The sequence below is a fragment of the Tachyglossus aculeatus genome, chromosome 16, assembly GCF_015852505.1.
Source record: "Tachyglossus aculeatus isolate mTacAcu1 chromosome 16, mTacAcu1.pri, whole genome shotgun sequence".
Lineage (NCBI taxonomy): Eukaryota > Metazoa > Chordata > Mammalia > Monotremata > Tachyglossidae > Tachyglossus > Tachyglossus aculeatus.
In genome coordinates, this window is record NC_052081.1 from 1,754,270 (window position 1) to 1,780,931 (window position 26,662).

General features: G+C 49.0%; 1 protein-coding gene and 1 long non-coding RNA gene across 8 annotated transcripts in view; one reads left to right on the forward strand and one right to left on the reverse strand.

The window, feature by feature from the left end:
• STXBP5L (syntaxin binding protein 5 like) overlaps positions 1-4,024 on the reverse strand; it is a 170,059-nt gene extending 166,035 nt beyond the window's left edge. For all 7 annotated transcript variants that reach the window (XM_038757591.1, XM_038757589.1, XM_038757586.1 and 4 more), the window contains exon 1: positions 1,820-4,024. In XM_038757591.1, the coding sequence (XP_038613519.1) occupies positions 1,820-1,984 (165 nt within the window). In that variant the 5' untranslated portion in view covers positions 1,985-4,024. The remainder of the gene's footprint in view (positions 1-1,819) is intronic.
• Positions 3,843-23,987, forward strand: LOC119937964. The gene is made up of 3 exons (XR_005454305.1): positions 3,843-4,135; positions 22,928-23,090; positions 23,869-23,987. It is a non-coding gene; the product is annotated as an uncharacterized LOC119937964 (long non-coding RNA).
• The last annotated feature ends 2,675 nt before the right edge of the window (positions 23,988-26,662 follow it).

Here is a 26,662-nt window from a genome sequence, read left to right on the forward strand (position 1 = left end):
ATAAATACGTACAAACATATATACATATATACAGGTGCTGTGGGGAAGGGAAGGAGGTAATCAATCAATCACTCGCATTTATTGAGCGCTTACTGTGTGCAGAGCACGGTACTAAGCGCTTACCTCTACATTCTGCTGCATGTTCCGCTCTCCGCCCATACCCATCGAGGACAGGCAGACTGGACAGAAACACACTGTGACATGCCCCCCTTCTTACTTATCCCAGGCCCTTAACGAGGGTGGTAAAGGGTCACATACATATATGTGTTTTCTACAGGTTTTATCATCCTGTTTAATGTTCATGCGCTATTATTTTGGCCCTTTTTGTTTTTCCCAATGCCCACAACTCCAATGAGCACTGGGCCCGAGGATGGTGCCAAAAGTGAATTACTCTCTTAAGAAAATGTTTTTCCTCCCGGAAACTGCCTGAAATTCAGGTTCAAAATCAAGTTGTCTCAAATGCTCTTCAACCAAACCGGCAGAACATTAGGCCTACGGGTCAGTTAAGCACCGGGCTGCAGATAGGCACTTGCTTCATTTATTTTAGGAAGCCAGTATGATATTAGTGTTGGAAAATTAGAAATCAAGAACAGCGCGGACCGGGTCCGTTCGATTTTTGGCGGTGTCTCCCTGGCAAAATGGGAGAGTTCTGTGATTAGCCAGTAAATCGGATCAATACAGGCAGGCAGTCTGATTCACTTCCACCAAAGGAGTTTTTTTTTTTTGGAGGGGGGCGAATATAACTCGGTAACCCGGCGTAACCCATTTAATTTTAAGGGGCTTACTAGTTTTAATTAGTAATTAATTCTCAAAACCCCAGAGCACAGGTTCTCACCGATTCTGGGAACATATCACGGAACTGAGAGGAAGGGTTTTTTTGTTTTGCTTTTACTCTGTTCACTACTTTAAATATGTAAGGCTATCTTTTCTCCTAATTTATTTTTTTTTAATGAAAAACTAGTTTCCCCATGAGGCAGCTCCTTGGGCTCATACGCCGACTGCATCAACGGTGATCATATTGGCTAAGCTCGTTCTCGGCAATGAGCTGTCCTCTGCTGTCCTCTCCCAAGTGCTTAATACAGCGCTCCGCAGGTAGTAAGGGCTCAATAAGTAACACCGATTGCTTAAACTGATGCTGAGACGAGCATCTCTGTGACCTCAGAGAAGCAGTGTGGCTTAGTGGAAAGAGACCGGGCTTGGGAGTCAGAGGTCGTGGGTTCTAATCCCTACTCCGCCACTTATCAGCTGTGTGACTTTGGGTAAGTCACTTCACTTCTCTGTGCCTCAGTTCCCTCATCTGTAAAATGGGGATGAAGACAGTGAGCCCCACGTGGGACAACCTGATGACCTTGTATCTCCCCCAGAGCTTAGAACGGTGCTTGGCACATAGTAAGCGCTTAACAAACACCATCATTATTTATTGATGATGATGATGATTATCTTTCCTTGACTCTTTGGGGCTCCCCAAACCAAGAGCAGCGTGGCTTAGCGGAAGGAGCCCGGGCTTGGGAGTCAGAGGTCGTGGGTTCTAATCCTGGCTCTGCCACCTATCAGCTGTGTGACTCTGGGCAAGTCACTTCACGTCTCTAGGCCTCAGTGACCTCCTCTGTAAAATGGGGGTGAAGACTGTGAGCCCCAGGTGGGACATCCTAATTACCTTGTATCTCCCCCGGTGCTTAGCACAGTGCTTGGCACATAGTAACAAAAAACCATCATTATCATTATTACTATTATTAGTATTATCCAAGGAGCCCAAGGAGGGGAAGGAAAGGGGTCTTCTGGCCCTCGAGCCCCCCTCCCCCGGCTCCGGCCCCCTTACCTTGCAGATTTGGAAAGAGTCCGAAGTGAGGGTCTCCTGGACCTCCTCCCGGGGGGTTCCCGCGGGGCCGGGGGAATGCACGGATGCCCCTCCAGGCCCGCCCCCTCCCCCGGGGGACGAGGCGGTCAGCCCGTCCAAAACTTTGCGGAAATTAAACTTCTTCATGGTCGACAAGGGGGGTCGGGTGGCGAAGAGGAGGAGGAGGAGGAAGGGGAGAGGAGGGGTCCCCTGCAGCCCCCAGCAGGGCCTCGAGCGTCCGAGGCGACGGCTCGTTCGGTGGCATCGACTAAAAAATTAAATTAAAAAAGGAGAGCAAACCCCCAAAGCCAAAAGCCACGAGGAAAGGGCCGTGTGTGTGTGTGTGTGTGTAAAATAAAATTTAAAAAAAGGGGGAGCAAAGCCAAAAGCCACGAGGAAAGGCCCGGTGTGCGTGTAAAATAATATTTAAAAAGGGGGAGCAAACCCCTAAAGCAAAAGGCCACAAATCCCGAAGTGTGTGGTGTGTGTGTGTAAAATAAAATTTAAAAGGGGGGAGCAAATCCCCAAAGCCAAAAGCCACAAGGGAAGGACCCAAGTGTGTGTGTGTAAAATAAAAGAAAAAGAGGGTAAAACCCCCAAAGCCAAAAGCCACAAGGAGAGGTCCGAAGTGTGTAAAATAAAATAAAAAGGAGGGGGGGGGGGTAAACCCCCAAAGCTAAAAGCCACAAGGAAAGGACCGAAGTGTGTGTGTGAAATAAATTGAAAGGGGGGCAAGCCCCCGAAGCCACCAAGGGAGGCCCCAAGTGTGTGTGTAAAATAAAATAAAAAAGGGGGGCAAACCCCTAAAGCCAAAAGCCACCAGGAAAGTCCCGAAGCGTGTGTGTGTAAAATAAAATAAAAAGGGGAGCAAACCCCCAGAGCAAAAAGCCACCAGGAGAGGCCCGAAGTGTGTGTGTGTAAAATAAAATTATAAAGGGGGAGCAAACCCCCAGAGAGAAAAGCCACAAGGAGAGGCCCGAAGTGTGTGTGTAAAATAAAATAAAAAAGGGGAACGAACCCCCAGAGAGAAAAGCCACCAGGGAAGGCCCTTAGTGTGTGTATGTAAAATAAAATAAAAAGGGGGGCAGACCCCCAAAGCCACCAGGGAAGGCCCGAAGTGTGTGTGTAAAGTTAAATTAAAATAAAGGGGAGCAAACCCCTAAAGCGAAAAGCCACAAGGAGGGGCCCGAAGTGTGTGTGTAAAATAAAATAAAAAAGGGGGAGCAAACCCCCAAACCCAAACGCCACAAGGAGAGGCCCGAAATGTGTGTGTAAAATAAAATAAAAATAAAAAGGGGAGCAGACCCCCAAAGCGAAAAGACACCAGGAAAGGCCCGAAGTGTGTGTGTGTAAAGTTAAATAAAAAAGGGGAGCAAACCCCCAAAGCCAAAAGCCACAAGGAGAGGCCCGAAGTGTGTGTGTAAAATAAAATAAAAAAGGGGAGCAAACCCCCAAAGAGAAAAGCCACAAGAAGAGGACCGAAGTGTGTGTGTGCAAAAGGAAATAAAAATGGGAGCAAGCCCCCAAAGCGAAAAGCCACAAGGAGAAGCCCGAAGTGTGTGTGTGTAAAATAAAATAAAACAGGGGAGCAGACCCCCAAAGGGAAAAGCCACAAGAAGGGGCCCGAAGTGTATGTGTAAAATAAAAAAGAGGTGCAAGCCCCCAAAGAGAATAGCCACAAGGAGAGGCCCGAAGTGTGTGTGTGTAAAATAAAATAAAAAAGAGGTGCAAACCCCCAAAGAGAATAGCCCCAAGAAGAGGCCCTAAGTGTGTGCGTGTAAAATAAAATAAAAAAAGAGAATAGCCCCAAGAAGAGGCCTGAAGTGTGTGTGTAAAATAAAAAAGAGGTGCAAGCCCCCAAAGAGAGGTCCGAAGTGAAAGAAAATAAAAAGGGGGAGCCAACCCCCGAAGCGACAAGTCACCAGGGAGGGCCCTTGGCGTGTGTGTGTGCCCGTGTGGCCCGGCTCGGCGCCCGGTCCTGGGGTCGGTTCGGTTCGGTCCCGGTCCCGGTCCCGGTCCGGTGCCGGGGGTCTAGGGCAGCGCCTGCGGGGAGGGACCGGCGGCGGGAGGGAAAGGCGTTGTCATGGTTCCCGGCATCTCCATCCCCGCGGCGCTTCCATAATCCCCCCGCCCCCCGGGGCGGCAGGCGGGGGTCCTGGGGGTCCCGTCCGGTCCCGTCCGGCCCGGTCCCGCCTCCCGGCCCCCGGGATGCGGGGACCGACGGGGCTGACGACACCCAAACCCGCAGCGGCCTTGCTCCTCCCCTCCTCCTCCTCCTCCGGGACGCCCGCCCTACAGGTGGGCCGGGGATGTGTGTGTGTCTCTGTGTGTGTGTGTGTGTCTGGGGGGGTGTCTGCGTGTGTCTGTATCTGAGGGGGCTGTGTCTGTGTGTGTCTGCCTCTGTGTGTCTGTGTGTGTGTGTCTGGGGGGTGTCTGTATCTGAGGGGGCTGTGTCTGTGTGTGTCTGCCTCTGTGTGTCTCTGTGTGTGTGTGTCAGTATATGTGGGGGGTGTCTGTGTGTCTCTGTGTGTGTGTGCGTCTGTATCCGAGGGGGCTGTGTCTGTGTGTGTCTGCCTCTGTGTGTGTGTGTGTGCGAGAATCTGGGGTGTCTGTGTGCGTCTGTATCTGAGGGGGCTGTGTCTCTGTGTGTCTGTATCTGGGGGGGCTGTGTCTGTGTGTGTCTGCCTCTGTGTGTCTCTGTGTGTGTGTGTCAGTATATGTGGGGGTGTCTGTGTGTCTCTGTGTGTGTGTGCGTCTGTATCTGAGGGGGCTGTGTCTGTGTGTGTCTGCCTCTGTGTGTCTGTGTGTGTGTGTGTGTGTGCGAGTATCTGGGGTGTCTGTGTGCGTCTGTATCTGAGGGGGCTGTGTCTGTGTGTGTCTGCCTCTGTGTGTCTCTGTGTGTGTGTATCTGGGGGGTGTCTGTGTGCGTGCGTCTGTATCTGAGGGGGCTGTGTCTGTGTGTGTCTGCCTCTGTGTGTCTCTGTGTGTGTGTGTCAGTATATGTGGGGGGTGTCTGTGTGTCTGTGTGTGTGTGCGTCTGTATCCGAGGGGGCTGTGTCTGTGTGTGTCTGCCTCTGTGTGTCTCTGTGTGTGTGTATCTGGGGGGTGTCTGGGTGCGTGCGTCTGTATCTGAGGGGGCTGTGTCTGTGTGTGTCTGCCTCTGTGTGTCTCTGTGTGTGTGTGTCAGTATATGTGGGGGGTGTCTGTGTGTCTGTGTGTGTGTGCGTCTGTATCCGAGGGGGCTGTGTCTGTGTGTGTCTGCCTCTGTGTGTCTCTGTGTGTGTGTATCTGGGGGGTGTTTGGGTGCGTGCGTCTGTATCTGAGGGGGCTGTGTCTGTGTGTGTCTGCCTCTGTGTGTCTCTGTGTGTGTGTGTCAGTATATGTGGGGGTGTCTGTGTGTCTCTGTGTGTGTGTGCGTCTGTATCCGAGGGGGCTGTGTCTGTGTGTGTCTGCCTCTGTGTGTCTCTGTGTGTGTGTATCTGGGGGGTGTCTGTGTGCGTGCGTCTGTATCTGAGGGGGCTGTGTCTGTGTGTGTCTGCCTCTGTGTGTCTGTGTGTGTGTGTGTCAGTATATGTGGGGGTGCCTGTGTGTCTCTGTGTGTGTGTGCGTCTGTATCTGAGGGGGCTGTGTCTGTGTGTGTCTGCCTCTGTGTGTCTCTGTGTGTGTGTGTATCTGGGGGGTGTCTGTGTGCGTGCGTCTGTATCTGAGGGGGCTGTGTCTGTGTGTGTCTGCCTCTGTGTGTCTCTGTGTGTGTGTGTCAGTATATGTGGGGGTGCCTGTGTGTCTCTGTGTGTGTGTGCGTCTGTATCCGAGGGGGCTGTGTCTGTGTGTGTCTGCCTCTGTGTGTCTCTGTGTGTGTGTATCTGGGGGGTGTCTGTGTGCGTGCGTCTGTATCCGAGGGGGCTGTGTCTGTGTGTGTCTGCCTCTGTGTGTCTCTGTGTGTGTGTGTGTCAGTATATGTGGGGGGTGTCTGTGTGTCTCTGTGTGTGTGTGCGTCTGTATCCGAGGGGGCTGTGTCTGTGTGTGTCTGCCTCTGTGTGTCTGTGTGTGTGTGTGTGCGAGTATCTGGGGTGTCTGTGTGCGTCTGTATCTGAGGGGGCTGTGTCTGTGTGTGTCTGTATCTGGGGGGGTGCCTGTGTGTCTGTATCTGAGGGGGCTGTGTCTGTGTGTGTCTGCCTCTGTGTGTCTCTGTGTGTGTGTGTGTCAGTATATGTGGGGGGTGTCTGTGTGTCTCTGTGTGTGTGTGCGTCTGTATCCGAGGGGGCTGTGTCTGTGTGTGTCTGCCTCTGTGTGTCTGTGTGTGTGTGTGTGCGAGTATCTGGGGTGTCTGTGTGTGTGCGTCTGTATCTGAGGGGGCTGTGTCTGTGTGTGTCTGTATCTGGGGGGGTCTGTGTGTGTCTGTATCTGAGGGGGCTGTGTCTGTGTGTGTGTGTGTAAGCGCTTAGTACAGTGCTCTGCACAGTAAGCGCTCAATAAATACAATTGATTGATTGTGTGTCTGCCTCTGTGTGTGTGTGTGTGTCGGTATATGGGGGTGTCTGTGCTGTGTGTGTCTGTGTGTGCGCGTCTGTATCTGAGGGGGCTGTGTCTGTGTGTGTCTGCCTCTGTGTGTCTCTATGTGTGTGTGTCAGTATCTGCGGGGTGCCTGTGTGTGCCTGTGTGTGTGCGTCTGTATCTGAGGGGGCTGTGTCTGTGTGTGTCTGCCTCTGTGTGTCTGTGTGTGTGTGTGTGTGCGAGTATCTGGGGTGTCTGTGTGCGTCTGTATCTGAGGGGGCTGTGTCTGTGTGTGTCTGTATCTGCGGGGGTGTCTATGTGCGTCTGTATCTGAGGGGGCTGTGTCTGTGTGTGTCTGCCTCTGTGTGTCTCTGTGTGTGTGTGTGTCAGTATATGTGAGGGGTGTCTGTGTGTCTCTGTGTGTGTGTGCGTCTGTATCCGAGGGGGCTGTGTCTGTGTGTGTCTGCCTCTGTGTGTCTCTGTGTGTGTGTGTGTGTGCGAGTATCTGGGGTGTCTGTGTGTGTGCGTCTGTATCTGAGGGGGCTGTGTCTGTGTGTGTCTGTATCTGGGGGGGGTCTGTGTGTGTCTGTATCTGAGGGGGCTGTGTCTGTGTGTGTGTGTAAGCGCTTAGTACAGTGCTCTGCACAGTAAGCGCTCAATAAATACGATTGATTGATTGTGTGTCTGCCTCTGTGTGTGTGTGTGTGTGTCGGTATATGGGGGTGTCTGTGCTGTGTGTGTCTGTGTGTGCGCGTCTGTATCTGAGGGGGCTGTGTCTGTGTGTCTGCCTCTGTGTGTCTCTGTGTGTGTGTGTCAGTATATGTGGGGGGTGTCTGTGTGTCTCTGTGTGTGTGCGTCTGTATCCGAGGGGGCTGTGTCTGTGTGTGTCTGCCTCTGTGTGTCTCTGTGTGTGTGTATCTGGGGGGTGTCTGTGTGCGTGCGTCTGTATCTGAGGGGGCTGTGTCTGTGTGTGTCTGCCTCTGTGTGTCTCTATGTGTGTGTGTATCTGGGGGGTGTCTGTGTGCGTGCGTCTGTATCTGAGGGGGCTGTGTCTGTGTGTGTCTGCCTCTGTGTGTCTGTGTGTGTGTATGTGTGTATCTGGGGTGTCTGTGTGTGTGCGCGTCTGTATCTGAGTGGGCTATGTCTGTGTGTGTTTGTATCGGGGGGGTGTCTATGTGTGTCTGTATCTGAGGGGGCTGTGTCTGTGTGTGTCTGCCTCTGTGTGTCTGTGTGTGTGTGTGTCAGTATCTGGGGGTGTCTGTGTGTGTCTGTGTGTGTGTGCGTCCGTATCTGAGGGGGCTGTGTCTGTGTGTGTCTGCCTCTGTGTGTCTCTGTGTGTGTGTGTGTGCGCGAGTATCTGGGGTGTCTGTGTGCGTCTGTATCTGAGGGGGCTGTGTCTGTGTGTGTCTGTATCGGGGGGGTGTCTATGTGTATCTATCTGAGGGGGCTGTGTCTGTGTGTGTCTGCCTCTGTGTGTCTCTGTGTGTGTGTGTCTGTGTGTGTGCGTCTGTATCAGAGGGGGCTGTGTCTGTGTGTCTCTGTGTGTGTGTGTCAGTATATGTGTGGGTGTCTGTGTGTCTGTGTGTGTATCTGAGGGGGCTGTGTCTGTGTGTGTCTGCCTCTGTGTGTCTGTGTGTGTGTGTCTGTGTGTGTGCGTCTGCATCTGAGGGGGCTGTGTCTGTGTGTGTCTGCCCCTGTGTGTCTGTGTGTGTGTGTCAGTATCTGGGGGGGTGTGTGTGTCTGTGTGTGTGCGTCTGTATCAGAGGGGGCTGTGTCTGTGCGTCTCTGTGTGTGTGTCAGTATATGTGTGGGTGTCTGTGTGTCTCTGTGTGTGTATCTGAGGGGGCTGTGTCTGTGTGTGTCTGCCTCTGTGTGTCTGTGTGTGTGTGTCAGTATATGTGGGTGGGGGTGTCTGTGTGTGTCTGTGTGTGTGCGTCTGCATCTGAGGGGGCTGTGTCTGTGTGTGTCTGTATCTGGGGGAGGGGGTCTGTGTGTGTCTCTGTGTCGGGGGGGCGGGGGTGTCCCTTCTAGACTGTGAGCCCACTGTTGGGCTCCAGATGTTGCCAACTTGGACTTCCCAAGCGCTTAGTACAGTGCTCTGCACCCAGTAAGCGCTCAATAAATACGATGGAATGGATGAATGAATGCGTGTGTATCTGTGTCTGTATGTGTCAGTATCGGGGGGTGTCTGTGTGTGTCTCTGTGTCGGGGGGGGGGGTGTCTAGACTGTGAGCCCACTGTTGGGTAGGGACCGTCTCTATATGTTGCCAACTTGGACTTCTCAAGCGCCTAGTACAGTGCTCTGCACACAGTAAGCGCTCAATAAATACGATTGAATGGATGCGTGTGTATCTGTGTGTGTGTCAGTATCGGGGGGTGTCTATGTCTGTATCGGGGGGTGTCTGTGTGTGTCTCTGAATCTGGGGGGTGTCTGTGTGCGTGTGTATCTGTGTGTGTACGTGTGTGTGAGTATGGGGGGTGTCTGTGTGTGTGCGTGCGTCTGTATCGGGGAGTGTGTGTGTGTCTGTATCTGGGGAGCGTGTGTCTGTGTGTGTGCCTGTATCTGGAGGTGTCTGTGTGCGTGTGTCTATCTGGGGAGTGTGTGTCTGTGTGTTTGTATCTGGGGGGTGTCTGTGTGAGTGTATGTATCGGGGGGGTGTCTGTGTGTGTGTCTGAATCTGGGGGGTGTCTGCGTGTGTCTATCTGGGGAGTGTGTGTCTGCGTGTGTGTCTGTATCGGGGGGTGTCTGCGTGTGTCTGTATCTGGGGAGTGTCTGTATCTGGGGGTGTCTGCGTGTGTCTGTATCTGGGGAGTGTGTGTCTGTGTGTGTCTGTATCTGGGGAGTGTGTGTCTGTGTGTGTCTATCTGGGGGTGTCTGTGTGTGCCTGTATGTGGGGGGTTGTCTGTGTGTCTATCTAATAATAATAATGATGGCGTTTATTCAGCGCTGACTAGATGCAAAGCACTGTATGGGGGGGTTGTTTGTGTGTGTCTGTATGTGTCTGTGTGTCTGTATCCGTGTGTGTGTGTGTCTGTATCTAATAATAATAATGATAATAATGGCATTTATTAAGCGCTTACTATATGCAAAGCACTGTATCTGGGGGTGTCTGTGTGTGTGTGTGTCTGTATCGGGGGGTGTCTGTGTGTGTATGTCTGTATCTAATAATAATAATGATGACATTTATTAAGCGCTGACTATATGTAAAGCACCGTGTCGGGGGGTTGTCTGTGTGTGTCTGTGTGTGTCTATGTGTCTGTATCTGGGGGAAGTGTCTGTGTCTCTGTGTGTGTGTGTCTATCCCCACAGCACCTATATATATATGTATATATGTTTGTACATATTTATTACTCTATCTTGTACATATTTATTTTATTTTTTATTTTGTTAATATGTTTTGTTTTGTTGTCTGTCTCCCCCTTCTAGACTGTGAACCCGCTGTTGGGTAGGGACCGTCTCTAGATGTTGCCAACTTGGACTTCCCAAGCGCTTAGTCCAGTGCTCTGCACACAGTAAGCGCTCAATAAATACGATTGAATGAATGAATGAATGAATCGGGGGGGGGGTCTGTGTGTGTGTGTCTGTATCTAATAATAATAATGATGATGGCATTTATTAAGCGCTGACTAGATGCAAAGCACCGTATGGGGGGGGTGTCTGTGTTTGTGTGTGTCTGTGTGTCTGTATCCGTGTGTGTGTGTGTGTGTGTGTCTGTATCTAATAATAATAATAATAATGATGGCATTTATTAAGCGCTTACTATATGCAAAGCACTGTATCTGGGGGGGGTGTCTGTGTGTGTCTGTGTGTCTGTGTGTGTCTGTATCAGGGGTGTCTGTGTGTGTGTCTGTGTGTGTGTCTCTAATAGTAATAATGATGGCATTTATTAAGCGCTTACTATATGCAAAGCACTGTATGGGGGGTGTCTATGTGTGTGTGTATCTAATAATAATAATAATGATGGCATTTATTAAGCGCTGAGTATATGCAAAGCACTGTATGGGGGGTGTCTGTGTGTATCTAATAATAATAATAATGATGGCATTTATTAAGCGCTGAGTATATGCAAAGCACTGTATGGGGGGTGTCTGTGTGTGTCTGTAATAATGATAATGATGATGGCATTTATTAAGTGCTTACTATATGCAAAGCACTGTACGGGGGAGGGCTGTTTGTGTGTGTCTGTGTTTGTGTGTGTGTCTATCAAATAATAATAATAATGGCTAATAATAATAATGTTGGCATTTATTAAGCGCTTACTATATGCAAGGCACTGTATCTGGGGGGTCTATGTGTGTCTGTGTCTGGGGGGGATGTTCATTCATTCCTTCATTCATTCAATCGTATTTATTGAGCGCTTACTGTGTGCAGAGCCCTGGACGTGGCTCAGTGGAAAAAATAATAAATAACGATGGTATTTGTTAAGCGCTTACTATGTGCAAAGCGCTGTTCTAATAATAATGATGATGATGGCATTTGTTAGGCGCTTACTATGTGCCAAGCACTGTTCTTAGCGATGGGAAGATACAAGGTGATCAGGGTTGTCCCACGGGGGGCTCCCAGTCTTCATCCCCATTTTCCAGATGAGGGAACTGAGGCCCAGAGAAGTGAAGTGACTTGCCTAGAGTCACCCAGGTGACAATTGGCGAAGCCGGGATTTGAACCCATGACCTCTGACTCCAAAGCCCGGGCTCTTTCCGCTGAGCCACGCTGCAGCCTGGGCTTTGGAGTCACAAGTCATGGGTTCAAATCCCGACTCCGCCGCTTGTCGGCTGTGTGACTTCGGGCAAGTCACTCCGCTTCTCTGAGCCTCAGTTCCCACATCTGGAAAATGGGGATGAAGACTGTGAGCCCCCCGTGGGACAACCTGATCACCTTGTATTTCCCCAGCTCTTAGAACAGTGTTTGGCACATAGTAAGCGCTTAACAAATGACATTATTATTATTATTTAAAAAATGGTGCTGTGAAGCGCGCAGTGGTGTGGGGGGTGTTCAGTACGGTGAGGCCCGGGATCGTCCTGGGGGGCGTCGTGTGGGGGGTGTGTGTTGCTGTGTAGTGTGTGTAGTGTATGTGTTGCTGTGTGTGTGTGTGTGTGTGGTGCTGGGAAGCGCGCGGGGGAGAGGGGGGTGTTTAGTGCGGTGAGGCCCGGGCTGGGCCTGGGGGGCGTCGTGTACGGTGTGTGTGGGGGGGGGGTGCTGTGTACTGTGTGTGTGTGGTTTACGTGTTGCTGTGTGATGTGTGTGGTGTGTGTAGTGCATGTGTTGCTGTGTGGTGTTTGTGTATGGTTTACGTGTTGCTGTGTGATGTGTGTGGTGTGTGTGTGGTGCATGTGTTGCCCTGTGGTGTGTGTGGTTCATGTGTTGCTGTGTGGTGTGTGTGTGGTTTACGTGTTGCTGTGTGATGTGTGTGGTGTGTGTGTGGTGCATGTGTTGCCCTGTGGTATGTGTGGTTCGTGTGTTGCTGTGTGATGTGTGTGGAGTGTGTGTTGCTCTGTGGTGTGTGTGTGTGTGTGTGTGTGTGCGGGGTGTATATGTGGTGCTGGGAAGCGGGCGGCCTGGGCTTGCTCATTCATTTATTCATCCATTCATTCATTCAATCATTGGTATTTATTGAGCGCTTACTGTGCGCAGAACACTGGGCTAAGCGCTTGGAAGAGGACCAAGCCGGGGCGACGATGGAGCTTGGTGCGGGGGGGGTTGCTGTGTAGTGTGTGTGTGTGGTGTGTGTTTCTATGTGGTGTGTATGTGTGTCTGTGGGAGGGGGGGTGTTTAGTGCGGTGAGGCCCAGGCTGGTCCTGGGGGACGTCGTGTACGGTGTGTGTGTGTTGCTGTACGGCGTGTATGTGTTGGTGTAGGGTGTGTATGCGTTTGGTGTGTGTGGCTGTGGTTTGTATGTTGTTGTGCGGAGTGTATGTGTATGGTTGTGTGGCCGTGTGGTGTGTATGTGTGTGGTGTGTGTGTGGCTGTGTGGTGTGTGTGGTGTGTGTGGCTGTGTGGTATGTATGTGTATGGTGTGTGTGTGTGGCTGTGTGGTGTGTGTTGCTGTGTGGTGTGTGTTGCTGTGTGGTGTGTGTGGCTGTGTGGTGTGTGTTGCTGTGTGGTGTGTGTGGCTGTGGGGTGTGGGGTGTGTGTGTTGCTGTGTGGTGTGTATGTTTGTGGTGTGTGTGGCTGTGGGGTGTGTGGCTGTGTGGTATGTATGTGTGTGGTGTGTGTTGCTGTGTGGTGTGTATGTTTGTGGTGTGTGTGGCTGTGGGGTGTGTGTGGCTATGTGGTATGTATGTGTGTGGTGTGTGTGGCTGTGTGTGTATGTGTGTGGTGTGTGTGGCTGTGGGATGTGTATGTGTGTGGTGTGTGTGGCTGTGTAGTGGGTATATAAATGGTGCTGTGAAGTGCGCAGTGGCGACGGGGGTGTTTAGTGTGGTGAGGCCCGGGATTGTCCTGGGCGACGCTGTGTGGGGTGGGGTGTGTTACTGTGCGTGTGTGTGTGAGGGGTGTGTATGTGGTGCTGGGATGCGCGCAGTGGCGAGGGGGTTGTTTGGTACTCGTCCTGGAGGGCGTCGTGTGGGGGGTGTTTGACTGGCTTTAGTGTGTGGGTTGCTGTGTGGTGTGTGAGGGGGGCTGGCTGGCTGTGGGCTAGGTGTTGCTGTGTAGTGTGTGTGTCAGGGGTGTGTGTTGCTGTGTGGGGTGTGTGTGTGTGAGGCTCAGGGGAATGTGGTATTTGTGCTACTGTTTGTGTTGCTGTGTGGCGCCCTGGGGTGAGTGCGTCTCTTTGTCCAGCACTTTGAACAGCGTTTTGCACATAGTAAGCGCTTAACAAATAGCCCATTGTTGCGTACGGACCGTCTTTGTTGCCGATTTGTCCTTCTCAAGCGCTTCCTCCAGTGCTCTGCACACAGTAAGCGCTCAATAAATACCACTGAATAAATGAACAAATAATAATGATGGCATTTATTGAGCGCTTACTATGTGCAAAGCACTGGTCTAAGCGCCGGGGAGGTTTACAAGATGATCAGGTTGCCCCACGGGGGGCTCGCAGTCTTCATCCCCATTTTACAGAGGAGGGAACTGAGGCCCAAGAGAAGTGACTTGCCCCAAATCACACAGCTGGCAATGGGCGGAGTCAGGATTAGAACCCGTGACCCCTGACTCCGAAACCCGGGCTCTTTCCACCGAGCCACGCTGCTTCTCTAACAAAATGCCGTTAGTATTGTTGTTATTATTATCGGTGAAGCGCGTTGTGTCGTGTGCGGTGCTGTGAGCGCTTAGTACAGTGCTCTGCACACAGTAAGCGCTCAATAAATACGATTGAATGAATGAATGTAGGGTGGGCCTGGGGGGACCCTGAGTGGTGTGGGGGCGTCTGTGGTGCGGTGTGTGTGTGTACGTGTGTTGCCGTGTGGCTCTCTGTGGTGTGTGTGTGTGTGGCATTTCTAGACTGTGAGCCCATTGTTGGGTAGGGACTGTCTCTATACGTTGCCAACTTGGACTGCCCAAGCGCTTAGTACAGTGCTCTTCACACAGTAAGCGCTCAATAAATACGATTGAATGAATGAACGAATGTGGCATAGAAGCAGCGTTGCTCAGTGGAAAGAGCCCGGGCTTTGGAGTCAGAGGTCATGGGTTCTAATCCCCTCCGCCACTTGTCAGTTGTGTGCCTTTGGGCAAGTCGCTTCACTTCTCTGGGCCTCAGTTCCCTCATCTGTGAAATGGGGATGAAGACTGTGAGCCCCCCCCGTGGGACAACCTGGTCACCTTGTAACCTCCCCAGCGCTTAGAACAGTGCTCGGCACATAGTAAGTACTTTATAAATTCCATTATTGTTATTATTATGGGGTGCTGTGAAGTGCCAGCATTGTGTGTGTGTGTGTGTGTGTGTGTGTGTGAGGGGGGTGGGGTTTGTGTAGTGCAGGATGGACCTGGGTGACGCTGTGTGGTGAATGAGAAGCAGTGTGGCTCAATGGAAAGAGCCCAGGCTTGGGAGTCAAAGGTCATGGGTTCTAATCCCGGCTCTGCCACTTATCAGCTGTGTGACATTGAGCAAGTCACTTGCCTTCCCTGGGCCTCAGTTCCCTCGTCTGTAAAATGGGGATGGAGACTGTGAGCCCCCCGTGGGACAATCTGATCACCTTTATCAGAACAGTGCTTTGCACATAGTAAGTGCTTAATAAGTGCCATTATTATTATTATTATTATTATTATTGTCTCTGCCTCAGTTCCCTCATCTGTAAAATGGGGAGGGAGACTGTGAGCCCCCCGTGGGACAACCTGTTCATCTTGTATCCTCCCCAGCACTTAGAACAGTGCTTTGCACATAGTAAGTGCTTTACAAATGCCATTATTATTATTATTATCTCTGCCTCAGTTCCCTCACCTATAAAATGGGGATGGAAACTGTAAGCCCCACGGGGGACAACCTGATCACCTTGTATCCTCCCCAGCGCTTAGAAAAGTGCTTTGCACGTCGTAAGCGCTTTACAAATGCCATTATTATTATTATTATTATTATTCTCTGTGCCTGTTACCTCATCTGTAAAATGGGGATGGAGACTGTGAGCCCCACGTGGGACAACCTGATCACCTTGTATCCTCCCCAACGCTTAGAACAGTGTTTTGCACGTAGTAAGCGCTTTACAAATGCCATCATTATTATTATTATTATCTCTGCCTCAGTTCCCTCATCTGTAAAATGGGGATGGAGACTGTGAGCCCCACGGGGGACAACCTCATCACCTTGTATCCTCCCAGCGCTTAGAACAGTGCTTTGCACATAGTAAGCGCTTTACAAATGCCATCATTATTATTATTATTATCTCTGCCTCAGTTCCCTCATCTGTAAAATGGGGATGGAGACTGTGAGCCCCACGTGGGACAACCTGATCACCTTGTAACCTCCCCAGCGCTTAGAACAGTGCTTGGCACATAGTAAGCGCTTAACAAATGCTATTATTATTATTATGGTGCGGGGTGGCCTGGGGTCGGTGTTGCTGTGCGGTGCGTTGGGGCGAGTGTGGCACTTTGCGGGTGTTTGGTGCGGCGAGGGGTGTGCGTTGCTGTGTGGGGCACTAGGATGAGTGTGTCGCTTTACGGTGGGTGGCATATGGAGTGGCATCTCCCCCTTCTAATAATATTCATTCATTCATTTATTCAGTGCTATTTATTGAGCGCTTACTCTGTGCAGAGCACTGGACTAAGCGCTTGGGAAGTACAAATCGGCAAATTTGTAAGTGTGAGTGAGTGTTGCTTTACGGTGGGTGGCATATGGCGTGGCATCCCCCCCCTTCTAATAATATTCATTTATTCAATGCTATTTATTGAGCGCTTACTGTGTGCAGAGCACTGGACTAAGCGCTTGGGAAGTACAAATCGGCAACAGATGAGACGGTCCCTACCCAACAACGGGCTAATAACAGTGCTTGGCACATAGTAAGCACTTAATAAGTGCCATCATTATTATTATTATTCATTCAGTCAATCGTATTGAGTGCTTACTGTGTGCGAAAATGCCATCATTATTATTATTATTCACTCAGTCGTATTTATTGAGCGCGTACTGTGTGCAGAGCACTGGACTAAGCGCTTTGGAAGTCCAAGTTGGCAACATATAGAGACGGTCCCTACCCAACAACGGGCTCACAGTCTAGGAGGGGGGGACAGGTGTCAAGTCATCAGAATAAATAGAAATAAAGCTAGATCAATCAATCAATCGTGTTTATTGAGCGCTTACTGTGCGCAGAGCACTGGACTAAGCGCTTGGGAAGTACAAATCTGCAACAGATAGAGACGGTCCCTATAATAATAATAATGATGGCATTTATTAAGCGCCTACTATGTGCAAAGCACTGTTCTAAGCGCTGAGGAGGTTACAGGGTGATCAGGTTGTCCCACGGGGGGCTCACAGTCTTCATCCCCGGTTTACAGATGAGGCAACTGAGGCCCAGAGAAATCAAGTGACTTGCCCAAAGTCATACAGCCAACAAGTGGCGGAGCAGGATTAGAACCCACGACTTCTGACTCCCAAGCCCGGGCTCTTTCCACTAAGCCACGCTGTTTCTCCCAAGCGCTTAATAAATAAGACAACGAATGAATGAATGAAGCCAGAAAGAAAGCAGCGTTTCGCCCAAAGGGCAGGGTTTGTTTATTCATGTATTTATTTCTATTGATGTCTGTCTTCCCCTCTAATAATAATAATTATAATAATATATGTGTATATGTATATATGAATGAATGAGGCCAGAAAGAAAGCGTTTCGCCTAAAGGGCAGAGTTTATTTATTCATGTATTTATTTCTATTGATGCCTGTCTCCCCCTCTAGTAATAATAATTATAATAATATATGTATATATGTTTGTATGTATTACTCTATTTTACATGTACATATTCTATTTATTTCATTTTGTTAATTTGTTTTGTTTGTCTCCCCCTTCTAGACTGTGAGCCCGCTGTTGGGTAGGTACCGTCTCTAGATGTTGCCAACTTGGACTTCCCAAGCGCTTAGTACAGTGCTCTGCACACAGTAAGCGCTCAATACGATTGAATGAATGAATAATAATAACGGTATTTGTTTAGTGCTCACTATGTGCCAAGCTCTGTTCTAAGCGCTGGGGTAGATAAGAGGTAATCAGGTTGTCCCACGTGAGCTCGTTGTGGGCAGGGAATGTCACTGTTTATTGTTGTAGTGTACTTCCCAAGCGCTCAGTACAGTGCTGTCTGAGCGCTCAATAAATTCAACTGAATGAATGAATGAAGCCAGAGAGAAAGTAGCGTTTCACGTGTGGGGCTGGATTTATTTATTCATTTATTTATTTGTATTAGTGTCTGTCTCCCCCCTAGACTGTGAGCTTGCTGTGGGCAGGGAATGTCACTGTTTATTGTTGTATTGTACTTTCCCAAGCACTCAGTACAGTGCTCTGTGAGTGCTCAATAAATACAACTGAATTTCCCCTGTGGGGCTGGATTTATTTATTCATTTATTTATTTGTATTAATGTCTGTCTCCCCCCTAGACTGTGAGCTCGTTATGGACAGGGAATGTCACTGTTTATTGTTGAATTGTACTTTCCCAAGCGCTTAGTACAGTGCTGTGTGCTCAGTAAATAAGACAGTGAAGCCAGAAAGAAAGCAGTGTTTCTCCTGTGGGGCGGGATTTACTTATTCATTTATTTATTTCTATCAATGCCTGTCTCTTCCTCTAGACTATGAGCTCGTTGTGGGCAGGGAATGTCACTGTTTATTATTGTATTGTACTTTCCCAAGTGCTCAATACAGTGCTCTGTGAGCGCTCAATAAATACAACAATGAATGAAGCCAGAGAGAAAGTAGCGTTTCACCTGTGGGGCTGGATTTATTTATTTGTATTAATGTCAGTCTCCCCCCTAGACTGTGAGCTTGTTGTGGGCAGGGAATGTCACTGTTTATTGTTGTATTGTACTTTCCCAAGCGCTTAGTACAGTGCTTTGCGCTCAATAAATAAGACAATGAATGAAGCCAGAAAGAAAGCAGTGTTTCTACTGTGGGGCGGGATTTACTTATTCATTTATTTATTTCTATCAATGTCTGTCTCTCCCTCTAGACTGTGAGCTCGTTGTAGGCAGGGAATGTCACTGTTTATTGTTGTATTGTACTTTCCCAAGCGCTCAGTACAGTGCTCTGTGAGTGCTCAATAAATACAACTGAGTGAATGAAGCCAGAGAGAAAGCAGCGTTTCACCTGTGGGGCTGGATTTATTTATTCATTTATTTATTTGTATTAATGTCTGTCTCCCCCCTAGACTGTGAGCTCGTTGTGGGCAAGGAATGTCACTGTTTATCGTTGTATTGTACTTTCCCAAGCGCTTAGTACAGTGCTCTGCGCTCAATAAATAAGACAATGAAGCCAGAAAGAAAGCAGTTTCTCCTGTGGGGTGGGATTTGCTTATTCATTTATTTATTTCTATCAATGTCTGTCTCTCCCTCTAGACTGTGAGCTCGTTGTGGGCAGGGAATGTCACTGTTTATTATTATATTGTAACTTCCCAAGTGCTTAGTACAGTGCTCTGTAAGCGCTCAATAAATACAACTGAATGAATGATTGAAGCCAGAAAGAAAGCAGCATTTCACCTGTGGAGCGGGATGTATTTATTCATTTATTTATTTCTATCAACGTCTGTCTGCCCCCTAGACTGTGAGTTCGTTGTGGGCAGGGAATGTCACTGTTTATTGTTGTGCTTTCCCAAGCGCTTAGTACAGTGCTCTGCGCTCAATAAATCAGACAATAATGAATGAATGAAGCCAGAAGGAAAGCAGCGTTTCGCCTGTTGGGCGGGATTTATTTATTCATTTATTTATTTCTATCAATGTCTAAACTGTGATCTCGTTGTCGTCAGGGAATGTCACTGTTTATTATTGTGTTGTACTTTCCCAAGTGCATAGTACAGTGCTTAGAACAGTGCTTTGCACATAGTAAGCGCTTAACAAATACCAAAATTATTACAGTGCTCTGCGCTCAATAAATAAGACAATAATGAATGAATGAAGCCAGAAAGAAAGCAGTGTTTCACCTGTGGGGTGGGATTTATTTATTTCTGTCAATGTCTGTCTCCCCCTCTAGACTGTGAGCTCGTTCTCGGCAGGGAATGTCACTGTTTATTATTGTATTGTACTTTCCCAAGTGCTTAGTACAGTGCTTAGAACAGTGCTTTGCACATAGTAAGTGCTTAACAAATACCAAAATTATTACAGTGCTCTGCACCCAATAAATAAGACAATAATGCATGAATGAAGCCAGAAAGAAAGCAGCATTTCGCCTTTGGGGCGGGATTTATTTATTCATTTATTTATTTCTATCAACATCTGTCTCCCCCTCTAGACTGTGAGCTTGTTGTCGGCAGGGAATGTGTCTGTTGTTGTTGCATTGTTCTCTCCCAAGCGCTTAGTACAGTACTTTACACGCAGCAATCGCTCAGTAAATATGAATGCCTGAATGAAGTGGGTTTGATGCTTTCATAGGCCAGTTATAATAATAATAATAATAATAATGGCATTTATTAAGCGCTTACTATGTGCAAAGCACTGTTCTAAGCGCTAGGGAGGTCACAAGGTGATCAGGTTGTCCCACGTGGGGCTCACAGTCTTAATCCCCATTTTACAGATGAGGTAACTGAGGCACAGAAAATAATAATAATAATAATAATAATGGCATTTGTTAAGTGCTTACTATGTGCAGAGCACTGTTCTAAGCGCTGGGGGGGATACAAGGTGATCAAGTTGTCCCACAGGGGGCTCATAGTCTTAATCCCTATTTTACAGATGAGGTAACTGAGGCACAGAGAATAATAATAATAATGGCATTTGTTAAGCGTTTACTATGTGCAGAACACTGTTCTAAGCGCTGGGGGGGGATACAAGGTGATCAAGTTGTTCCATGGGGGGCTCACAGTCTTAATCCCCATTTTACAGATGAGGTGACTGAGGCTCAGAGAAGTGAAGTGACTTGTCCAAAGTCACCCAGCTGACAATTGGCGGAGCCGAGATTTGAACCCATGACCTCTGACTCCAAAGCCCAGGCTCTTTCTACTGAGCCACGCTGCTTCTCAGTTCCGCAAGGAACCCCTGCCCCCCAAACTCCTTCCTTCTGAAGGACGGACGGGGCGACCGAGCTGGTCTTGTGTTGTTGAGTCATCAGAGAAGGCAGGAAACCATCAGTCTGGAGGGAGAGATCTTAGGGTGTTGAGGTGGCCGATTTCCTTGTCGACTTTGGGTCTGGGGGAGCAGGAAAAGCAGTAGGAAGCCATCTGCCCCCCGTCAAAGCCCTTCTGAAATCTCACTATTAATAACTATTATTATGGTATTTCATTCAATAGTATTTATTGAGCGCTTACTAATAATGATGGCATTTATTAAGTGCTTACTATGTGCAAAGCACTGTTCTAAGCACTGAGGAGGTTACAAGAAGATCAGGTCGTCCCACAGGGGGCTCACAGTCTTAATCCCCATTTTACAGATGAGGGAACTGAGGCACAGAAAAGTGAAGTGACTCGCCCAAAGTCACACAGCTGACAATTGTCAGAGCCGGGATTCGAACCCATGACCCCTGACTCCAAAGCCTGTGCTCTTTCCACTGAGCCATGCTGCTTCTCTGTGTGCAGAAGTACAAGTCGGCAACATACGCACTTGTATTTGTTACACGCTTACTCTGTGCCGGACACTCCACTAAGCGCTGGGGTAGATACAAGATAATCAGGCCAGACACATAGTTAATAACCCACCTAGGGCTCACAGCTTTTGTCCCCGTTTTACAGATAATAATAATAATAATAATGGCATTTATTAAGCGCTTACTATGTGCAAAGCACTGTTCTAAGCGCTGGGGAGGTTACAAGGTGATCAGGTTGGCCCACGTGGGGCTCACAGTCTTCATCCCCATTTTCCAGATGAGGTAACAGGCGCAGAGAAGTGAAGTGACTTACCCAAAGTCACACAGCTGACAAGCGGCGGAGCCAGGATTTGAACCCATGACCTCTGACTCCAAAGCCCGGGCTCTTTCCACTGAGCCACGCTGCTTCCCCAGATGAGGAACTGAGGCACAGGGAAGTTAAGTGACTTGACCAAGGTGACACAGAAAACAAGTGCGCTTTGCAAACGGTAAGCGCTCAGTAAATATGACCAAATTGAAGTAGCAGAGCCAGATTAGAACCTGGGTCCTTTTGACTCCCGGGCCCGTGCTTTCTCCACTAGGCTTCAAGGCTTTCTCCAGTTAACTTTTCTTCGACCCAGGACATGTCCCGCAACTAACACTTCAGCTCTTCTGCACCAATTACACAAGAAATCACTCACATCCACCCCACCATTGCTGAACATGTCGACTTACATAACCCTAATTTTCATTCAGTCATATTTATTGAGCGCTTACTGTGTATTTAAGCACTTACTCTCAACTACTTATCCATTTTTTCCTTTCTCTTCCCTCTGTAGAGCATTTCGGGGCTGGTTCCCCTCCTTAAAACTAGGGATCATGTCTTCTTACCTCTTTAGTGCTCTTCCAAGCACTTAGTCCAGTGTTCTTTTTTCTTTTTCTCCCTAAGCGCCAGACACTGTTCTAAGCGCTGGGGTAGATACAAGCTAACTGGGTTGGATGCAATCCCTGTCCCACGTGGGGCTCACACTCTTAAGCCTCACTTTACAGATGAGGGACCTGAAGCAGCGTGGGGAAGCAGCGTGGCTCAGTGGAAAGAGCCTGGGCTTTGGAGTCAGAAGTCACGGGTTCAAATCCCGGCTCCACCAATTGTCAGCTGGGTGACTTTGGTCAAGTCACTTCACCTAGAGAAGCAGCGGCTCAGTGGAAAGAGCCCGGGCCCTGGAGTCAGAGGTCATGGGTTCAAATCCCAGCTCCGCCAATTGTCAGCTGGGTGACTTTGGGCAAGTCACTTCTCTGGGACAGCCTCAGGTGGGACAACCTGATCACCTTGTAACCTCCCCAGTGCTTAGAACAGTGCTGTGCACATAGTAAGCGCTTAATAAATGCTATTATTATTATTATTATTATTATTATTATTATTATTATTATTCTCTGGGCCTCAGTGCCCTCATCCATAAAATGGGGATGCAGACTGTGTGCCCCACGTGGGACAACCTGATCACCTTGTATCCCCCCAGTGCTTAGAACAGTGCTTGGCACATGGTAAGAGCTTAAGCGCTTGGTACAGTGCTCTGCATACAGTAAGCGCTCAATAAATGCGATTGAATGAACAAATACTATCATTATTATTATTATGGGGGTGAAGACTGTGAGACAACCTGATCACCTTGTGTCTCCCCCAGTGCTTAGAACAGTGATTGGCACATAGTAAGCGCTTAACAGATGCCAATATTATCCCCATCCCCCTGCCTTACCTCCTTCCCCTCCCCACAGCACCTGTATATATGTATACATGTTTGCACATATTTATTACTCTATTTTACTTGTACGTATTCTATTTTATTTTGTTAATATGTTTTGTTTTGTCGTCTGTCTCCCCCTTCTAGACTGTGAGCCCGCTGTTGGGTAGGGACCATCTCTATATGTTGCCAACTTGGACTTCCCAAGCGCTTAGTCCAGTGCTCTGCACACAGTAAGCGCTCAATAAATACAATTGAATGAATGAATGAATGACGCGCAGAGAAGTGAAGTGACTTGTCCAAGGTCACACAGCCGGGTTTAGAAACCAGGTCCTTCTGGCTCCCAGGCCCCACTAGGCCACAGTACTTCTCGATTGGTTGGAAGCTGAGTTCCACGGGGTTTTCCACGGGAGTAGAAATGTGTGTGTGAGGGGGTGATTTCCCTTCTTCCTATTCCTTTGAAACCCATCCCCACCCCCTTTCTGATTAGATTTGTTTCTCCAAAGCCCCATCGGGCAAACCCTTCTCTCCCTTTCCCAAACCAACCCCACGTCTGACCGTAATCGTCTCAGACAGAGGGTACGAGGGTCTCCATGGAGACAATGGATACTGGAGTCTCCATGGTGACTCTGGTAGGTGTTACAGGCCCTCGAATAAATCACACGAACGATCGCGATCCTGTTCTCCGGCCTGGCTCTCGAGAATCGGGGTTTAACAATTTCATCCTCTCGTTCTTCTGGATTAGAAACGCTGGGAGAAGTCACCTCGCTCACCTCTTCCGTGCCCTCTCCTTACTGAAAATTTCGCCGCCGCCTTTAAACGCCGAAACCACCTGGCTGGAAAAATCCTCTACAGGCCCTTCCGTGGCAAGCATCCCCCCTCACTTCTCCCAGATCAACCAACCAACGGTACTTATTGAGTGCATGAGGGTGCAGAGCTCTGTACTAAGCTCTTGGGAGGACACAAACCGAACAAGAGATGTCCCCTCTAGACTGTCGGCTCATTGTGGGCAGGGACTGTGTTGCCGAATTGTACTTTCCAAGCGCTTAGTACAGTGCTCTGCACACAGTAAGTGTGCAATAAATACGATTTAAAGAACGAATGTGTCTGCTTATTCATTCATTTATTGTCAGTCATATTTGTCGAGCACTTACTGTGTGCAGAGCACTGTACTAAGCTCTTGGGAAGTCCAAGTTGGCACCATATTCAGTCCCTACCAACAGCGGAGTCACAGTCTAGAAGGGGGAGACAGAAAACAAAACATTCATTCATTCAATCACATTTATTGAACGCTTACTGTGTGCAGAGCACTGTACCAAGCGCTTGGGAAGTCCAAGTCGGCAACACACAGAGACAGTCCCTACTCCACAACGGGCTCGCAGTCTAGAAGTGGACGGCTGTCAGCTGTGTGACTTTGGGCAAGTCACTTCACTTCTCTGGGCCTCAGTTACCTCATCTGGAAAATGGGGATTGTTCTATTGTCCTCTCCCAAGCGCTTAGTATGGTACTTTGCACCCAGTAGGTGCTCAATAAATACTACCGAATGAATGAATGCATGGTTCCCACCCTCAAGGAACTTAGTACGGTGTTCTTCACACGGTAGATGCTCAGTAAACGCTACTGATTGATGGATATTTCGTTGTCGTGATTTCTGTGAAGTGATTGTTCCATCTTCTTTAATTCCAGGTCCCATCTCGTTATGGACCAGACGCTTGCCACCCTTTCCTCAGTACCTTTCTTGCCCAATCTGCTCTTCTCCAAATAATAATTGTACTAAGCGCTGGGACGGATACGAGCAAATCGGGTCGGACAGAGAGTCCCTGTCCCGCATGGGGCTCCCAGTCTTAATCCCCATTTTACAGATGAGGTGACTGAGGCACAGAGAAGTGAAGTGACTTGCCCAAGGCCACACGACAGACAAGAGGCGGAACCCGGATTAGAGCCCGTGATTTTCTGACTCTTATCCACTCCACCATGCTGCTTCCCAAATCCCTTCGTCTTTTCATTCTCAGCATGGGCCATCCTTCTTTCCGTAATGATGATGAGAGTGGATGATATCTACAACTTTTCCCCCAACTCCGCTCTCTCTTCTCTTTCCTCAAATTGATAAATAACTCGATTAGTCCCCCCCCCAAACGATTCCCTATTTCCTGCGGCCAGGGTTCCTTCCAGGGGTAGCAGGAGGGGGGGCTCGTTATCTCTTGGCTCTATTCGATTTGTTGCTTCACAGAGCTATAAAATCTAATCGAATGAAAGCTACCATCCACCCAGCTGGCCCCTGTATGCCAGATACAAAAACAGTGGAATTAAGAAGTGTTTAATTAGCCAATCCCTCCCTCTTCCCTAATGACATTGCCATGGGCCCATCACTCTTGTTTTCTCCTTTTCCAATTTTAACTCTCGGGTCAATTTTGCACCATCCTCGCCTCCGTACAATAACGTTGGGATCCGTTCAGTGTTTACTGCGTGCTAAGCGCTGGGGTAAACCCAAGACGATCAGGTTGGATACAGTCCCTGACCCTCACTGGACTCACGGTCCAAGTAGGAGGGAGACTGGGTTTTGAATCCCCATTTTTACAGTTGAGGAAACTGAGGCGCTGGGAATCAATCAGTCGTATTTATTGAGCGCTTACTGTGTGCAGAGCACTGTACTAAGCGCTTGGGAAGTACAAGTTGGCAACATATAGAGACAGCCCCTACCCCACAGTGGGCTCACAGTCTAGAAGTGAAGTGACGTGACTAGCCCAAGGCCATACAAGCAAGCAGGTGGCGGAGCCGGGATTAGAACCCAGATCCTCGGACTCCAGGGCTCCGTGTTTATGTCCACGTCTGTAATTGATTTATTTCTATAAATACCTGTCTCCCCCTCTAGACTGTAAGCTCACTGCGGGCAGGGAGTGTTTCTGTTATATCATTATATGGTACAGAAGCGGGGCGGCCTAGCGGAAAGAGCCCGGTAGTCAGAGGACCCGGGTTCTAATCCCTCTTTTGCCACTTGCCTGCTGTGGGACTTCGGGTGTGTCACTTCCCTTCTCCGTGCCTCAGTTTCTTCATCTGTAAAATGGGAATCGATACCTGGCGTCCCTCCCATTAGACTGTGAGCCCCACGTGGGACAGGAACTAAGTCCAACCGGATCACTCTGTATCTACCCCAGCGCTCAATACCCCGTTTGGCACATAATAAATGCTTAACAAATGCCACGATCACAATATTAGCAAATATTTCATCGTTTTAAATATAATATTACCGTCGGCCACCCAAAGCTTTCCTACCAGAGTCCTCCATTTTCCTGTCTCTCTCTCTCCCTCCCCCCGGCCCTCCTGTCACACCTTGCCTGATCTCCACGGCACCGACGTTGGCCGCGACGACGGACTTTGTCCGGCCCACGGGACCCAACCCGGCCGTTGGCCGGTGCCCCCCTTGTTCAGCCTCCATCTTGTCTTGATTTTGGCTTCTCTGAGCAAGTCTCGGTCGGTTGGGATAACAGATGTTTTGGTAATCGGCTGCTTCCTCCGTAGGTTGAATTATAACATTTTATTCCTTCGCCTGTTCGGCTGCAGATGGCATTTCGCAGTGGTCTAAAATAGTACCGCGTTGCGGGGGTGACGGTTTCTGAGACGTGGCTAACGCCGCCGGGAACCTGGCCAGTCGGGCATCAGCGGGGCACTGGGCGGCTGAAACGGGGTGCCCAGGCCTCTCTCGCTTGGAATCATCCATCGGTGCTATTTACTGAGTGCCTAGCCATGAGTGGAGTGCTGTACTGGCTTTCTATTCATTCATTCAATTGCATTTATTGAGCACTTACTGTGTGCAGAGCACTGGACTAAGCGCTTGGGAAGTCCAGGTTGGCAACATATAGAGACGGCCCCTACCCAACAACAGGCTCACAGTCTAGGGAGGGGAGACGGACAACAAAACAAAACATGTAGACAGGTGACAAGTCATCAGAATAAATAGAAGTAAAGCTAGATAATAATAATAATAATAATAATAATGGCATTTATTAAGCGCTTACTATGTGCAAAGCACTGTTCTAAGCGCTGGGGAGGTTACAAGGTGATCAGGTTGTCCCACTGGGGGCTCACAGTCTTAATCCCCATTTTACAGATGAGGGAACTGAGGCCCAGAGAAGTGAAGTGACTTGCCCAAAGTCACCCAGCTGACAATTGGTGGAGCCGGGGTTTGAACTCATAATAACAATAATAATAATGGCATTTATTATGCGCTTACTATGTGCAAAGCACTGGTCTAAGCGCTGGGGAGGTTACAAGGTGGTCAGGTTGTCCCTCAGGGGGCTCACAGTCCATCCCCATTTTACAGATGAGGGAACTGAGGCGCCGAGAAGTGAAGTGACTGGCCCAAAGTCACACAGCTGACAATTGGTAGACTGGGATTTGAACCCATGACCTCTGACTCCAAAGCCCGGGCTCTTTCCACTGAGCCACACTGCTTCTAGATGCACATCATTAACAAAATAAA